At 38.3% G+C, this 18619-nt stretch overlaps 1 protein-coding gene across 1 annotated transcript in view; it reads right to left on the reverse strand.

Moving 5' to 3' along the window:
- SLC6A11 (solute carrier family 6 member 11) overlaps window positions 1-18619 on the reverse strand; it is a 108710-nt gene that overhangs the window by 52210 nt on the left and 37881 nt on the right. Inside the window, exon 7 of the mRNA XM_009688133.2 lies at window positions 3534-3668. Coding sequence (XP_009686428.1) covers window positions 3534-3668 — 135 coding nt within the window. The remainder of the gene's footprint in view (window positions 1-3533; window positions 3669-18619) is intronic.

The following is an 18619-nucleotide window of genomic DNA, read 5'->3' on the forward strand; positions in this document are numbered from 1 at the left end:
AGCATAGAAGCACACAATAAGCAAGAAGGTTTTATTTTTATTTTAGTAAGGCAATGCCATAGCAGGTTTTGAATTTAGGGGTGTGTGTTTAGGATCACTGACCCCAGTGTATGTCATTGATCTCCCAGATTGTTATGTCTGCAAGTCCCTAAGTCAGAGATTTAACTCTTTCAGTGCACCTATGTTTGGAAAATCCCATTTTACAGAGCCAAACCTCTTCTGTGATATCTGCATTGCTTTCCAAAAAGGAGCTGTGAATGCCACATGCAAACACAACTACATACTAAGTGACTTAAACTTGTTGAGGGACAGCCAGAACAATATTCTGAGTCAGACTTGCACACAAAAAGCATAAGAATCCTGTTAACTTTGTAAAATATTCTTTGTTGTGGGAGTTGTATCTCAGGGGCTACGAATGGTACCTGTATCTTCCAGACTGGGGTAGAGGGACATGTAGCAGGGCAGTTTAAGCATGGAAGCTATAGAGTCCTTACTGCTGTTGAAACAGAAAGCATTTCTGAAGTTTAAATATAGTACTCCACTATTATAATGAGAAGTGATTGGTATGAGTTGTACAGATAAAGAGGACAAAAGATGGCATTTTCAGACCCAGAGGATCCAGCCTGCTGAAAAGATAGAATATAAAAATGAAATAGAGAACACAGCACTTGAAAGCTAAGAGGAACTGAAAAGACAAATGAATAGCTGCTTAGAAAGCTATAACAGACCATGGAATGCAAATTACACAAAGACAAAAGATTCAAGAACTTCAAACTAAAGTGATCCTTGAAGAGAAACTAGATGTATTTAAACGACAGTAAACATAGTTGGCACTGTGGTTCAAATACTGCTCTCCCAATACAGACACACAGTAGTCTCCTTGGAGCATCATTTAAACAGACCTCCAGCTGAAGAGGAAAACAACTTCTGCTAGTGCACATGCATTATGCTTTGATATTATGTAGCAAATCCAAATAAACAAGAGCAAAGATGACAACTGGGAGCACAAATGTCAAGGTTAGTTCAGTTGTCCTCTACTAGCTCGTTTGCAAAAGCTTCTAAAAAGAATCCAGAAGAGGCTTACCCAATGTATTTTATGATACATTTTTTTTGTTTTTTGAACATTATTAAATTCTACATTTCCATAAAATTGAAAAGTCAATATGTCAATGCTGTTAGCAATAAAAGTTGCAATAGAGTTGAATCAATTCCGTTTTACCTAGATTTTTTGTAAAATGAGTTGTGTCAAGTTCTAGTTTTAAGATTGAGAAATTTTTTCCTTTCTTGAGAAATCACTAGAGAGCCCACTGCAAAACTCAGAAATATTTCTTCAAAAATTCTGCCTCAACTGCTTTGTCTCAATGAAATATTTCAACTTCAATGAAATAGCATTTTTCAATGGAAAAACGTATCTCCCAAACCATCTCATTCCCCATACCGCAGTTAAACAGTCTCTATTATTTCCCATTCTATTTCAGCTTCTTTCCTACAGAAGGGAGCTGTGTCTTGAAAATCCTGAAGGCTGACACACAGAAATGCATCAGCTAAAGCAACACTGAAATAGAATGAAAAGTTCACCTGTTAAAGGACAAAACTAAGTCTTCCCGAAAAGACATTCTAATATCAACTGAACTACGTGTGTGGGATAAACAGATACATGCACATGTGGCATTTAAGTGCTCTGTACTTCAAAGACTGCTTTGAGTAATACCATGCGCTTTGGAAATTGTCATGGCAACAGTGTATTTCTTTACAAATGGAAATAGTATAGTAAATAAGCATATAAAACCCCCTTGTAACCTGACAATAATGTTGCTTAAGCTTGCATGCCCTCCCTCAATAACAAAGGGAAGTAAGGGTGTCAGTGGCATGTGAAAAATCCACATACAGGCCCAAATCCTTTTAACAGGCCTCTCACACATCACTGGACAAATGAAGGAAGCAACGTTTAAGTCGGAAGCCTACCTCCTGCTCACATTAGGTCAGCAGAAGTTGCAAGTGGAGGAATTCCACGTTAGGAGGAATCAGTATAACGCAGTACAAGAAAAGAGTGCTCAGTGGGCACTTTTTATTAAGGCTGTGGGTAACTCTCATCGTCAGAAACACGCAGCAAAATCAAACATTAGTCAAAGTTGGGCAATGTAAACAAATATCATCCATATTCTTGGGGAAGGGCATGACAGTCAAATTTCTTGACGACAAGTGAAGACACGCGTGGTTCACTTGAAATTTGGTTGGCTTGCTTGGCTTACTACAATCTTGAGTGAGTCTGTTATACTTTACAAATAAACAAAGAAATAAAAACAGCGTCAGAGAATCCCACTAGTTTTCCCTGCTACTCTACTAATTTTTCAGGTGAACTGGGGATACCTCTAAGCAAGCTTAACCTTAGCAGTTGGAAAACTGTACCGTATCTTAGAAGTTCTAACTCCACTCTTTCCACCATCCGTCACCATAGTTGGGCTACCAGCAGCAAGTGAAAAGAGACTGACAGTGAATGTTGGAAATGTCATCAAATTCAAAGGTAGCAATATGATTCAATTTTCATCTAAAATTTCCAATATTTTAAATGAAAATTTTCCTTTCCAGTTACTTTTTTCCTGTAGAAATATTACTGTTTAAGGTGACCTTTACATGAGTCAGTGGTTTCAGAAGCTTCAGGGAAGTGACCTGAAGGGTCTCAGTACTGTCTTACGCAAAAAAGTACTTCTGCTGACACATTCTACAATTCTGTAGGTGTAGGTGAGTGCTTAAGAATTCATTTACACAAGTATTCCCAAACACCTTTTCATCTCCATCTCAAGATCCATTTAATATCATTGCAGCCTTAGAAGTAACACCATCTCATGTATTTTACATTGCCAAATCAGATAAGCAAAATGCAACCTGTCAGCTTTGTACAGTTTGTGTCATTTTCCCTCTTTGATATCAGACAAGTGATATATAATAATTGTTTTATTGTGCTCATCTGTCACTGAAGAATTAACTTAAACCAGTATTTACATGTTCAGCTCTATTTCTGAAATAACTAACAAGACAGTTCCTAGTTTCAGTACCTCACTGCTGCTGTCATGTTTAGAAATTTTTGCTTCAAAGACAACAAATACCTGAATGATTAATTTTTCTTCTCGACTCTCTTCTTTCTACTCTTGACTGACACTTAGACTTGGTATGTGCACAAAAAAGTACAATTTGAAAATGGTTAAGTCTTTTTAATTTGGTCCCACTGAAACCAGTGAGGACGCACTTGTTCCTCAATGGCAAGAGAGCAGCCACAACTGCACACTTCTGAAAATTCTGGTTTATAAGCCAGGATACTTCTCTTCTAAAAGAATAATATGCTCCAACAACTGTAAGCAGTGATGGTTTTTAAAGCCCTATCCACAACTTCAAATCCCTAACAATGAACAACTATCCAGCAGTTACACATATTCAAATTTTAAAAGTTAGGGGAAAAAAAAAAAAAAAGACAAGAGAACTCCGCAGTTTTTCCCAGTCAGGGATAAATATAAACACATGGTGTGTGAGCCTACCTGAGGGTCAGACAATCGGGAAAGGTCAGGGTACAAGTAGAATTTTATCCCCTCAGAAGCACCTGGCAATGTCACTCCACGAATCAGAAGAATCATCAGCATGATATAGGGGAATGTGGCTGTTACATATACAACCTAGCAAGAAGAAACAAACATTAGAAAACTATTTTCTTCCAACTGCAACAAAAAAGCTCACTTCGGCATTCATTTTTCTATTGGTTAGTAACATAAAAACCTCCTCCGGAGCTGGAGAGAGGACCTGAGCGCTTTTGATGCCCTGCTGCGTATGGGTCAATTGTGTCCTCCAAGCATATTCCCTTCTAAACCATTTAGGTATTGTAGGAAAGGTCAACACTTTTGTTACAGAGATACTAGGAAAGGTATTACTCTTCAGGTATTACTTACTCTCTTTAGGTTACAGTTAACAAGCTACTATACTATAGCATACCAGTACACTATAGCAGGTACTACACTAAACAGATGCAGTGGAATTGACTCACAATAGCAAGTAATTCATTGTATTATATAACATCATATGTATTATACAACAAAATATGTGCAAAAAATGGTAATGAACTCATAGTCACCTAGTAATTACTACACTGTCATCTCGTAAGAGTGCCTGCATGTCCATGTTTGAAGAATAAACATTTCATCAAGCCTAATGATTAAATGCAATGTAAAATCCTTTGCAATGTAGTACATTACCCTTACTACGCAGAGCGCCTTCAAGCAAGATTTCTGAAGTGCTCAAAACCAGCAGTTCCTACTTTCGTATATACATGGCCAGATTTTTTCAGAAATCAGTAACCTTTGTGCATGGGGAACAACTGCTCAAGTCTCATTTAGGAGGGGTGGGGGGCAGAATTGCTCCTATTACACAAATACATACCTGAGAGCAGTATCTAGCTATTCAAAGTTTGAGACAGATAAAGTGATAGATTCCATTTCACTATAAATATTTCCTTTAAGTAGCATAATACTGTTAACTTAATTCTCCATTAGCCTCTGTAGCCATTTCCACCTGTGCAAAGTAGGGGATAAAAGATCCTAAAACGAGAGGGTACCATCATATCTCTTCCTCGCAAAAATCAAAATGACCTAACAAGCTGCAAGAGTGGGAAAAACCTTCTGGTGAAATGCATTACTTGTATAGGCATAAAAAATAAATATTTTAAATTGAAAGTGTCATTGCCTGGTCCATGCTTATATAAAAGAAAGGGATGCATCAGAGCATGTTCTCATGATAGACAGGATTCTCAAACACATTTCCATGACTCATAAGAACTGAACTTCGATTTTTCAGACAGTGCTGAATATTTAACTCCAAATATAACCCTTCTTATGAGTGCCTCAGCTGGCACACCCAGAAAATGGCAGCACTTAAAATCACACAGCAGATATTCAAACGTGTCCAACTGCCCAAAACACATTTGGACACCTCACTGTCACTGGTAATGGGAGATAAGCATCCATACATCATTCAGGATCTGGATGACCTTTTGAAAATATAAGTCATAATGTTCCCAGGAAATGACCACAATATTCCTATGGGTCTCAGAAGCCTGAATTGGTTAATTCACAGGTCAATAAAAATGCAAAATGGAAAGCTTTATCTTGTGCTTATATTTATCATCATTCACTATTAATGTAAATGCACACTGTAACTAACTGTGTCCAAACACACTGTGTCCAAACGGACTGCTCTCCACAAGAAGGTTCCAGATAAAAAGGGAGCTGTCATTTTAATGAGAAGAGAAAACGCATGGAATGCTCTGAGTCTTATGGTCATACATTGTTTGGAGAGGATAGAGGAGCCAGTGACTGGCTTCCTTGTTTCTACATTTAATTCTTTGCCGGCTATTTTTCTCCATTTCCTGACGACAGTCAGCAGTCGCATACGACAGTCAGCAGTCGTATAAATTTCCTGACGTGGAAGGTATTGCACCTGAGTATCTCTAAGTTAAAGAATAATGTTTTGTTGCATCATGCTTCCTTAATGGTACTGGTTTTCAGTCTGCTATCCTGTGCATCCTATCACTGCTTGAATCATTTTGCATGCGCGTATAAATTGTCTTTTTGTAGAAGCAGGTATTATTCCCAAGTTCCTTTGGGCGCACGTCCTCATTCAGCTCCATCAAGGAAGAAGTGCTGAAACCACACATCCCTACACCCATGAGAGGTCAGGTAAAGGTGCTCTTGCATGAGAATCAGTACTCCCACAGCAGTCCTCCAGGCCTGTAGAGTTAAACCTCTTAGTTTTGTGTCTGCTTTTCAGAATGCCTTCCACAGTCCATTCACACCTTAGCCTGAGTACTAGAACCACAACCCCCAGCATTTTTTACCTTGAGGAAACTATTGTGGCTGATAGTTGTGCCTCAGCTTTACCTGAAAGAGGACTCTAGCTCTCTGGCTGCAAGGTAGAACAAGGATGTAAACGGAGAAAAATTGGCTCACTATTTCTGGCAATAACTACTAATACAGGTACCCAGAACAACAACAAAAGATGAAAGCTATCAGGGTAGCACGTGTGGGAAAGATATGCTGTTCCCGTTAGCCAATTAACGTTGCTGTTCGTGTTCAAAAAGCTACAAGGCTGCTAGAATTACAAGCTTTTCTTGTGCTGCAGCAGGTACTGATGTGTATTGTGCTCAAAGAGGGGAAAGAAGAACTCTTAGATGTTCAAGTCTCCCAGTATGCCGTGCAACTTAATTCCATTGTGCCCAGTGCATCAATTGTCATGCTCATTTTATCATGCTTCTCAAGAGCTCACGAGGTGAGGGAGGATGGGATGCTCTAGAAATCAAATGCCATTATCATCATCATCACATCTGTAGGCATTAAAAGTTTTCTGAATTGTTTTCTTTTCTTTCAGCACATCAAACCTCTCTGAATATAAATATGAACACAATTGTTTCTAATTACACTGTATCCTGTTTTAATTGACTTCAATTGCTTGCTATGTTAATTTGCATTCCAATGCTCAAAATGCTATTTTTAAACCTTTGTCAGAGCAATGCTAGTGTTTAAGCAGTTGGAAGCAAAATACAAATTTCTGGCATGCCTGTTTTTGCACCAAGTTCTCTTATTACAATATAACTGAGAGACAAATTTAAAGTTATTTAGACAGATAAGAGTGTAAAAGGGCTCCTACTGGGACATCTATGGCTCTTAAACAGACTTTGGTGCTTAGCTGAAAGTGCATTAGGACCAATGCTCCTGAGGACAGATTTTCAACAGCTTTTTGGTGCTCTCAACTGCCACGTACTTCAGTACTGCAATTTTAAGTACCAAAACCATAAGAGACTTAGATGTTTATGTCACTCAAGGTCAGTCGTAAAGATATCTAGGAATCAAACTATGCAATGATTTCTTGACTAAGGAACCATGAAGGTCTTGACAAATAAACTAGCTCCACAGCCAGTTTGCATCTTTACATACCTAAATATCTTAAGAAGCCTGAAACTGGTACTTAAGTACAAATTTACCCACCGGGACTGTTGAACCTCTTGGCCTAAACGAAAAGCTGCTCTTCTGAACATTCTGGCCAGATCATACTGCAGAGACTGAAGTTAAGGTGACTTGACTCGTAAGAGAGCATAGAAAAAATGCCTCATAAATCTGTTCAGAACGAGAGAGAAGCCTTCCATGCAATGAATTGAGCCACACAGCCACATAAATCAAAAAGACTATTAAATTTCTCAGGCTACAGCTACTACAGAAGATGCCAGCTTGATGTTTACACAGTACATCACAACAGCTTCTTAGCACGATTAGTGATGAATAGGAAGTAGTGAACTTTAATCCTTTGCTTTGCGCTTGCTGAGACCATAAGTGAACTAGCACTGAATGGACAAAACAATTTTCCTAGGCTGCTAAGTTTTGACGCTGATCCGCCAGCGTAAGGGAATAACAGTACATCTATGCGATACCACTGAAATTAAACCTTCAAATGGTCACAACTTCTGTGTAGACCGGGTCACTGTAATAGGCTAGCTGGGAGAACAAACAAAAGAATATCCAGTACTAAAAGCTTTCAACTGATCCTCATACAACATGGGAATTATTGGTTTTACCTAACACCCAGTCACTGACCAGACCTCACCTTGTAACAGATCTCAGATTTTAAATGACAGGAAAACGAGGCTATTCTTTTCTGCAAGCTGCGATGTTTGGCTTTATTTACACTATAATGAAAGGTTTATATTTATTATATGGAGTAAATGTATTTTAGTTAACTTAATGCTTGAGAAACTTACTGGCTTGCTAACCCCCCTACCCTGAAGTCCTCTACTGCTCCATTATGCTACACCATAGGCAGTAACAACGCAAAAAACTGCCAGTAATTTCCCTGAAATCAGTTTTTGAAGAGTTGCAAGACCAGTCTCTATACCCCAGACATCCTTAGCTTTCATTTAGAGTTTTTAGCTTGCTGGCTGTTCGTTTAGCCTACTGATTTTGTGGACGCTGTGACCTCTGAAAACTGGACTGAAACCACTAACTTCCTTTGTCAGGAGAAAACTGCGGAGCGATCTTAAAATCAGAGACATACAAGGCTTGTCTACATGGGGTGGGGGGCTGCAGAGGACAAACCTATGCCTGCACTGCAGTACACTCATGTGGATAAAAAGCTCGGGAATAACAATTTTACTCCATGATAGATGTGACAGGAAATAGTAATTTTTATCCTGTTTTTCAATGTTGATGCAGAAAGGCACATTAGCATAACTATAAAAATAACTACAGAAATATAACAGCATAACTATATAATAGAATAACCCTACTACAGTCCAACAGTAGACGTGCCCAAGTCATTGCCAATACGGGAGTGATTTTCACTAAGAATAAAAGGTTTTGCATGCCACACTTAATCCAGCCATCCTGCTCCCCTAGTAATTTTTCAGTTTCACAAAATCAGACTTCTTTGTGTTGCAGGTGGTAACACTATGAAAGATGTTCAACTACCATGGTCTTCTGTGAAATTTCCCATACAGTAGTTTTTGAGAAAGAGTCTTTCGCTGCTGTGCCGCTATCACATCTATGGACATACAAATCACAGCTCAAAAGAGATATTTTCAACATTAATTGGATTTATAAGTAAAAGAACAACAGGTGATTCATCAGTTTTTAAAAATGGTATGCTAAAAGGGAAAAATATATGCATTTGCTAGATCTGCCTACATTTTAAAATTAAATTTCAATGCAGAAACAAGAAACTAAACCAAAAGCCCAGTGAATACCAGAGGAGTTGATCTGCCTGGTAGATGACTTGGCAGATGAAGGAGGAAGAAAAATAATCAGCAAAATGGTTGATTTCTCTATTTTTCTTATGTGTTTCGCAGATTTATTCAGCATCAGCTGCTGTTTGCCCAGTATGTTTATACACAGAGAGAGGTCTGCTCCAGAACAGTCTTATGAACCATCCTTAACCAGATTGCTTACAAAATGTAGAATTTCTCCTAAGCTACTGATGAATCCTGTGTAAGTGCAAACAGCTTCACTTGGAAATGAAAGAAGTACAAAATCCAACAGGTAAGAAAATTCAATGATATCTGAGAGATGGGAATTAATTATCAAAGAGGAAAAACTCACCAGGAATACAAGACGAGCTAGAAAATAGGAGCCAGGAGAGGACACTTTATAAAGTTACATAAGAACCTTGTTAAATGTGCAGTGATCACGAGAAATAGATGATTCTACATGTGACACGAGTAACAGTGAAGAGGGGAAAAAATTTCTAATACCACAACACACTTGGGTTACTGGCTGGGAGGCAGCAAAACCTCTATCTAGTAGAGCTGTACAAAATCTTTTTTTTTCCTGTATGAGGTGATTAGGTCAAAAAAAAAAACAACCCAAAAAACCCAAAACCATGGGTCAAGCTGAAACAGTTTCCTTTAAAAGGAAACGAAAATTTAAACCCAAAATTCATTCTGGGGTAATACAGAAAGTTTCATTTAATTTTGTTTTGTCATGCTTTTTACAAGAAGGGAGGGAAAGAGGGAGACCAGTCTTAAATGCAAAATGGTTTTAACAAACCAGAGTCATTATTTCTAAGTTTCATTTCAAAATTTAAAAAATAGGTGGAAAAAGTTTTTTACTATTTTTTGTCAGCAATAATTGTTTCTTAAATTCAGAAAGAAATCTTGCTATATGAGCACAAGGGAGCTTCAGTGATTCTGCAAAGATTGCCCAATCCAGACAACTGGAAAACAAAGACTAAGTGCTTCCTGGAACACAGTTTCCCCACTGTGTGGACATGGCCAGTAAAGTCCAATCACATGGAATGGAACATGCAAAAAATGCAGATATGAAGTGTAAAAGCAATTCGTTTTACCATGTGATTTAAATCAATCACAAAAACACCTGCATTTAAGCACACAATGATGGTAACTGTGCAAATAACCCAATTCTTTCTTGAAATGACCACAGGCACACACAGCTTTATTAGGACTTAATCACTAACAGAGAATGTGCCAGCAGCTCCTAAAAAAATGGGACTTACTATACCAAAAGATTTGGACCCTGAAAAATGGCTCTAAATCACAATTCCATTTATTTTCATAGATCTATTCCAGTCTGAATAGGCCTTGGTCAAGTTCATAGTAAAATCTCATTCAGGGCATCAAGGGAAGAGACTCACTTCACCTGGATTAATGCTCATAGGAAACTATGTGCAGGGTTACCCTAAGCTTACACAGTCTGTAAGTTTAAAGCACAGGTCTGTAGAAGTGTTGGGAGAACCTGCTCTGGGGCTTAGAGAGTGATTCATTACTGAATCCATACAGTGCCGACCTTGCTAACCTGAACAAGGACACAGCCTGAACTAAGAACCTGGAAGACTGTTAGTGCTGGCTCCACATACTGTTTCACCAATTTTTCTATTTTTTTTTTGTCAGAAGTGCCAATGGAGGAGAAAAGGCAGACTTACATCCTAAATAAATACCTACAGAAAATATAACTCAGAGAAATCTCAGGTACTCGACTTAATGTCCTTCATCATTCCACTACTGCTGACCCTCAATCTCCAAATTTATATTATCCTAACTCAATATTTATCATATACATAGAAACGGCCTGAATATCTTCAGAGGAGGTTTGCTGATAAAAAATGTAAAAGGTGCAACAACTTCAAACGCTAAGGTGCCTAAGAGTGTTACACATTTGTTAGAAAACTGTGCTGCTACATTTTTAATATATTCTTAATACACTGCCAACCTGAAAAACCTAACGATTGCAAAAACTCTCTGTCCAAAACAACCGCAAAAGGCGGTCCATGGTATAAAATTTCTAATTTTCAAGAGGAGAAAGTTACAGAAAACCTCTGGCAAAATGAGCACTGCAATTTGGCAAGCAAATACAACACTATCAGTGTAAATTCAAAAGAAATAACCCAAAGGAAAGCTAGAGTATTAGTGTCACTGGTACCTGTATGGATTTTTTTCTTTTTTCCTCTACTGAGGAGGCTGTTTATTTAAATTCATTATTTTATTTCCACCACAAACGGGACAGTGTGGAAGTAGAGAAACAAATGAAATGCTATTCACTGGTGTCCTATAACTGTGAATATCCAGAAGAATACTTTTGCCAGCTATCTAGCGTACAAACAGGAAGACCTGCCCTACGGTTGTGAGCAGGGAGAGGAGTACTGATAGGGAAGACACAAACTTCAGCACCTTGGCTAGGTTCATTATTTCAAGCAAAAGTGTTCATGTAGAGCTGCCATAAAGTAGGCCATTATCAGAGCCACAAATACCTCAAAATCAAAGACTGCTATTTAATCAAGTAAAAGTCAACTTTAAAAATCAATCAGGAAGAATTCTAAACATAAATTAGGACTAATTAATCAGCTGAGGTTTTTTTCCATTTTGAAAAGGTCTTTAAAAAGTTCAAGCTTTTTATAAATCAAAGATGTATCTTTTCAAAACCTGCCAGGATGTTCAGACTTCTGAATACCAGCTTGTTTCCCATTACATACAACAAGCCAGATATCAGTATTAGTTACACATATGCACAAGAACCTGAATCTTATGGGCTGAGTTTTAGACTATTCCTGATAAAGGACAATTCCATTTCTATGAAGAATTTATAGTGGCCCAAACTTATCCCTTATGAACACCTCAATTTCTAGTCTTGTTACGGAGTCTATGTAGGCAGAAATGAGAGACTTGTAAACCACTAAATGAATTTGATTCCTTAGCTACTCTAGATGTGCCTGTCAAGCTCTTACTGAACGCTCCAGTCAGCTTCTGATATATTCTGAAAATGCTTAGCCTGTAAAATAGATAAGGATGCAAAGGCCAGAATATTGCAGGAAATGATTCTTCTCTCCAGCAAAAATTTGTAAGATCTTAGTTCGCATGGGAATGAACCCAAAATCTTTGACCAGCTCATTCCAAGGACTTAAGTCTCTGTCACTTCTGCTCTCATTCAGAGGACAGTAGAGGTTGGTTTGCTCTCTGACTCCATGGTGCAGAAAATGATGCTAGGTTTTCCAGATGATTGTTATCTTCATGTAATTATTAGCTGCTCTGGAGAATGTTTCAGTGAAGCAGAATCTTCCAGAGTTTGACCAAAATACTCCTAATCATCTCCAGCACAAGTTGCTTCTCCTGCTTCATTTTCTTTATTGGTCTCAAAAAGTACTAAGAAAAAAACAACTGCATCTATGTCTGGAAAAAGGTAATAATGCCATCTACCAAAAGGATCACTAGGTGAGGTTTCTTATCTAGAGCTCCTCCTGCTTCAGGTAGCCACAAAAGGTAAAAGATGTTAGTTAGCACAAATGAACATAGCAATTAGATCACACTATCTGCACAAAGGTCTTGGCTCGGTAGGAGGTAAGAGGAGAATCAGGCACTATAGCCAACATCTGAGAGGTCATTAAATGAATGCATGACTACTTCAAAAATTTTAAGTTAATTACAAACACTAAAACTTTGCAACATCAATAAAAGAGGAATTAGAAACTTCTCTTGAATTTTGCACCACAAATAGCCACACATGAGCCTTTTCTGCTGATCAACCTCCCAAGCACCCAGGCAGATATACTAGTGACCATCTCTAAAAAAACTGATCAGCCAATAATGCACACTGTTCTCTGAAAATACCACATCATTATTTAATCTTGGGCAGCAAAGGCTGGTGAAAGACAGTTTTTAAACAAGCAGGTAAAAAAAGATATCCCTATAGCAGTCTCATACCTTTTCCTTCTTTGATAATTTTTGTAATCATGGAACAGTCTTGTGTATTGGGACGTTCAGGGATTTTATAGGATAACATACAGTTTATCATTTTATTATCAAATAAAGGCGTGTGTGTGTCTACACACACAATTACAAAAAAATTGGTCTTTTTTATTCCGCTCAGGAATATAGGTCCTTATCACCATGGTAACAGCTCAAAATGGTATTTACCATAAATCATTTGCAACACTATGTGTGCAGTAAGTATAATAGTTATAATAGCTATAAAATGAATAATTTAACCGCTTAAACTAACAAGTATCCTTGTCCTCCAGTCCCCTAATTCTTTCCCTTTCAAATCCTTACAGATACTACATCTATTATAATACAGCTAGTTAATTTTTTTTTTTTTTTACCTACAAGCTTACTGCACTGTATTTTTGCTTCACTACCGCCTCTAAATCTAGCTTTTAAATCATCTCAAGACCCACCTGTAGAACATGTGACAAAGCATGATGCCATTTAACTGTGTCTTGGAGCTGAGGTTCACAGTGTGAGAAGAGCTGATACGATGCATAGGAAACTGACCTGGAAGATGGTCTGACTTGGGTCTTTTCCTATCTCAGGCAAACGCTTTACTCTCCCTTTTCTCCCTTTAACCCTACCTTCAGCACAAGAGCCCTGACTCTCCATTATGTGGATGTAAAGGCAAATTCTTTGGGACTAGAAGCATCTCATGTCATTAATCCAAGACTTGGCACAATGGGATTCTAACCTCAGTCAGGGGCTCCAGGCATAAGTGGGAAACAAACTAAATCACAAAAATACTTACTGACCTGAATTACTGTTATCTGAGATAACAGTAAACACATTTTCTACCTACAGGAAATAATTTCAAGAAGTTTTTTTCAGTAAATTCTTTGTGCCAGACTGCTAAAAAAGTGCCTTCTACATATGGCACAATTAAGCTTACAGAGGATGTTTTTCTCTTTCTTTTTAAACACACAAATTTTTCAACTGCCCAGCAGAAGTGAATAGCAAATACACTGTAGCCAACTCATTTCTCTGGGATGTGTTTTAGTAACCAACATAGCACCAGCAGCTGCCTGAAGCTGCCTTTTTTGCTCATGCAGCAATTTATTTCATTAAGCTTTCCCCACTCTTAAGACTGAGTTTGGATACAGTTCATGTTAGTCGACTCCAGGGAGGTATGCAGAATTAAAGTTTGTAAATCTCACAAGAGCAGTGTTGTAAACAAAACAAAACTTCTGCTAAAAAGACATCTGTACATTGTAGATAAAACTAAAAATTTGGCCTATATTGACTACAGAACCTAAGCAGACTGTTCTCCCCCTGAGGAAATTTGGTATAACACCTTTGCATATAGTGCCATGGGGATGGATACCCACAAACTGCTTTGTAGATTGCTAAGAACCGGCCAAGCATTTGAAGCTATGTAAATTAGCATCAGCCAAGGACAAACTACCTGTGTGAGAATAGAGAAATTATACCTCTTCTGCTTCACTGAAGAAATACGAAACTAAAAGAATCAGTGCTATAAACAGATACGAACTCTAGTTTATCTGCATTTGCATTGAGAGTCAAGAAGGTACCGTGTATGTTCTTACTGAAGAAAAGGTACAAGTAGTGTTTCAAATACCTAAACTAGGAGTCAACAAAAGCAGTATCCCTAGGGGCTTCTAAACACGCAGAAAAAAGCTAGGACATGGAAAAAAATATAAATTTATTTGCAGTAACACAGTTTCATAAAACCTCAACAGTTATCTAGAACAGATATAAGCAGTGCATCAGGCAACTCAAAGAATAATGCTGTAGCCCTGACATACTCCCATCAACAATCAGACTACACAGATCATCTTATATTCTGGCTCCTGTTTGACACACACTTGCAGGGTATTGTTTGCAGATATTTTTGGTGGAGGATAGCAGAATTGGCAGGAGACCCTAACGTCTGTAAGAAGAGGAATGAAATACAAAGAGGTCGCGTGAGGATCAAATGACAAACTATTCAATTTCTACAGTCTTTTTTATTGTCTCAGTGTATTTATTTTTGAATAATGGGCTAAAAGTGCTTGGTAACATCATGGAGGGAACAAATCCATATACGTTACCTTTACCCAGACAATAACTAAGTCTCTCCTAGAGTGATGCCTTAATCTCCCAATTTATTGTTTGCCTTCTGGCTTCACCTTTTATTTTTCAGCAAATATTGCTGAATTATCAAAGCTGGCCTTTCCACCACCCTGCTTTTTCATTCTTTAGCTTGATAGATTAGGTGACTTCTCTGCCCAAAAATTCTCACATGTGCATGCACGCTGAGCTGTCCTTCAGTGCGCTGAAACACACTTTTGACTTGCTTAGGCTGTGGATCAGGGCTCAGATCCAATCTAAGTAAGGATTCACATAAAAGTCAATCTCGGCAGCTAAGGTGCAGTTGGAAGGAATGAAATCATGAAGACAATTTGATTTAAGTTTACTATTTAATACTCTCCCTGCCAAAGAGAAGGTTGGGGAAACCACTCTCAAAGAGAGGCACAAAAATCTCCTTTATTAACAAATCCGAAGTGTCCTTAAATGCTCAGTGCACAGGAGAGTGGAAAAAAAAAAAAAATCTCAGTAGCTGTTTTAAAACTTCACACAGAGGAGGTGGATAGCAGGAACTCTGCATGCATCTCATGAGTGTTCTACTTTCCCCCTTTGAATACAGAGATCAGCCTTGGACAGAGTGCTAAAGCCTTGCCGTGAAGGGCTATTCTTTGCTATTGCTTCAGGCTAAAACAAAAGACACTTCAGGAGATACAATCATTGCTGCCTAGTTCCTTTTCCTGGGCTCCTACAATGGGCCCCATTTTTTTTTTCCACACATCTTTCTCTTTTATTTTCTACTTCTGTCCCTTTACTCTTTTTTTTCTGCCTCATTGAATCCATTAAGGTCTTTATACAGCCTGCTATTGAAAAATAAATTTTCTGTGAGACTACTGACTGAGTCCTAACTGCTGGCAAGCAGGGTTTAACTCCTGATGGGAGGGCAGAAAAATGATGGGTAAAAGGCATGAAAAGCCCATATGTGAATTGCAGGTCTTAGGGTGCACCAGCTATCTCACAGAGTCAGGCAGGTAATCAGTTCAAGGAAAAGAAACATACTAGACTCTAGCCACTTATTCTCCTCTCTTTCATGCATTAGCTTTGATACACCGAGTTACCTCTCTACCCAAATCTTCTAGCACATCAGTGTACACTTTGCAATTATTTTCCTTGTTTTAGTTACACATACTACTGCTTTTTGCACAACTGTAAATCAGAAGGTAGCCTGACATCAACAGAGATGCACTGCTGCAAAGCCAATGTGAGATCAGGTCCTCCCATTTATTAATATAAAATTTTCCACCGTGAAAAATATGACCACTCTTCAAGCCTGCCAATACCGTGATCAACTATTTCAAAGATACTACAACTAAGTCCAAAATGGGTGCAGCACAGTTTACCATAGAACCAGTATACACAGACCAATATGCAAGCCAAAAGACTTATCCCTCTGGGGTGATACACCAGGCCTTCTGCAGGTGCACAACGTGAGAGAAGTAAAAGGAGCTCTTTACGGTTTACAGAGGGCCCAGGCAAGGGCCCTCAGAAGATGATGATGAATTCATGGCCCTTCCTAGCATCAGGAAAGACCTCTGCATATGAACAGGCCAGCTTATACAGGTGTTCACTGGCTGACACTGGCAGCTGGCCCTTCTCCCCATGCACATCCCAAGCCTTCCTTGTAATAAGACGCTCTGTGAGGACAGTCACCTGGCATGGAGATACAATCTGACAGTGATTGTGCCTTGGCAGGTGATTTGCAAAATCTAAGGTTTGGAATGAAGGTGAAAAGTCTTCAAATCTTGATGTTCAGAATAGCTTCTGCATAAAACTGAAAGAAATCTCACCCTTCTGACAACAGCATGTCATTAACAAATATAAAGAAAGAAGAGTCAGAAGCAAAAAGGTGAAAAATCATTTGTTAGTACTGTGCCCTCTATTGTCTCCAACCAGGATAGTAAAGTTATCTGAGGAGATGAACAGTGAAACATTCATAGATTATCCTACACTCCCCAGCAGTGTAAACGCATGAGGAGGGAGGAAGACTGTAAAAAGGGGAGGTAAGGAAGAAATGTGTTGAGTTCAGTACTGAGAGATGATATTATACTCAGCCAGCCAGATCTGATAGCTTACACTTTGCATTTTAAACTGCTCAAACAAATTCTCAGGTTCTCCTTGGCAAGGAAATAAAACATAACTAGTATTTAAGTGGAGCTGCAGCTCTATTTTGTTATAGCAATGCATAGTGCAGGGTTTGCTTTGTTGAAATAAGTTCTCAAGAGTTCAGAGTTTATTACGTATTAAGCTATTCAGGCCCATCATGACTGCAGCCTGGGACAAAAGGTTTCCAAAAGTGCTACAGAGTGAAAAAACAGGGCTCTCCACCTGTACTTAAACCTCATCTAACTCAGCACAATTTTGCACAACTTGTTTCAGTACAATTCTGTGGCTATCTTATTTTTCCCATTATAAATGGTATCAGAGTTTTCAGTGATCCTTTCATGCCCATCACATCCACAGACTACCAACGTCAAAACAACCTGCCAATCTGTTCTCCTATTACTGTTAATAGGTTTACATCAAGATGTCCCAGGCAAATTGACTGTACATTACTGTTTTCTCCAACCTCTGATCTTTTAACATATAGCATTAATATGGACTTACACAGAACTTCTTGACAAATTACCTTTACATGGCCCTTCACTGTGTCCAACTAAGCAGATCAAACCAATCAGTGGAACTAAGTAGTAAGGGACAGCTCAGCACTGGGAGAGACAACAGCCAGGCAATTACAAATTAATTTCACAAAGTCAAGCTTAAGACGGCTAAGCTATAAAGACGGCTATAAAAAGCATCATAAACCTTTACAAGAATCTTATCTAAGCTGTACGTATAAAGTTTAAATAAAACAGTTGGACCACAAAAAATAGGGAATCTGTATGGAAGCCAACTAGATTTGTCAAGTGTATCATTTAGAATGAGACAGCTTCACTCGGAACCATTAAGTTCAAACGGACTACGGAGAACATTACAGGTTAAGACATTATGTGCACACACACACAGCAAACAAGGAAAAAACAACTTACCAGCTTAATAACAAATTATGCCATCACCTATATGCATTCAAACCCAAATCCTGGTAGGTAAAATAGTACTGCTGTCCCTTTAAGACAAGAAAGTTTTCTGCTTTGCTAAGGTTTTTATAGCTTTTCTAATGATGTCATGGTAGAACATGAAACAATTCAATGAATAATAAAGGTGACAAAAAATTCAAAAGATCTCCTACCTTCATGCTAACACGTGCGAGCTACTTTGCCAAGAAAGCTTTGAAGGTCATTTCTAATAATTTACAATGATGAATTGCAAATGACTTTCTTAAACAGCATCATTTTTAGAGCTATCCCACGATAAATTAGGGGAAAATGCATAAATATTTCATGAGGAGATATTGCGCAATCAGGACTCTATTCTTTCAGACTTTGATTTTCATGATTCTTTAATCAAGTATCTCAGACAACTCATGTTTATGTAGAAAGAGTAGCTTATATAACTGAAATCGCCATACAGTTGTGAGCACACTAATAGCTTTCAGCAGTGTTTACTGTGCTTTGGGTCCTGGAGTATCGACAGACTGAAAGGGGGTAGCAAGTGATAGACAGAACCATATGAATGTTTTCTAGCATGTTTTTAAGTCAAAGCTTGATGAGATAGCGTGCAAGACATTTTCAAGTTGATTATGGCTCAAGTCAAGCAACTGTGTTTGAGAGCAACATCCAAAGTTTTTCAACAGGACAC

This window comes from Struthio camelus, chromosome 14 (assembly GCF_040807025.1).
Source record: "Struthio camelus isolate bStrCam1 chromosome 14, bStrCam1.hap1, whole genome shotgun sequence".
Taxonomy (NCBI): Eukaryota; Metazoa; Chordata; class Aves; order Struthioniformes; family Struthionidae; genus Struthio; species Struthio camelus.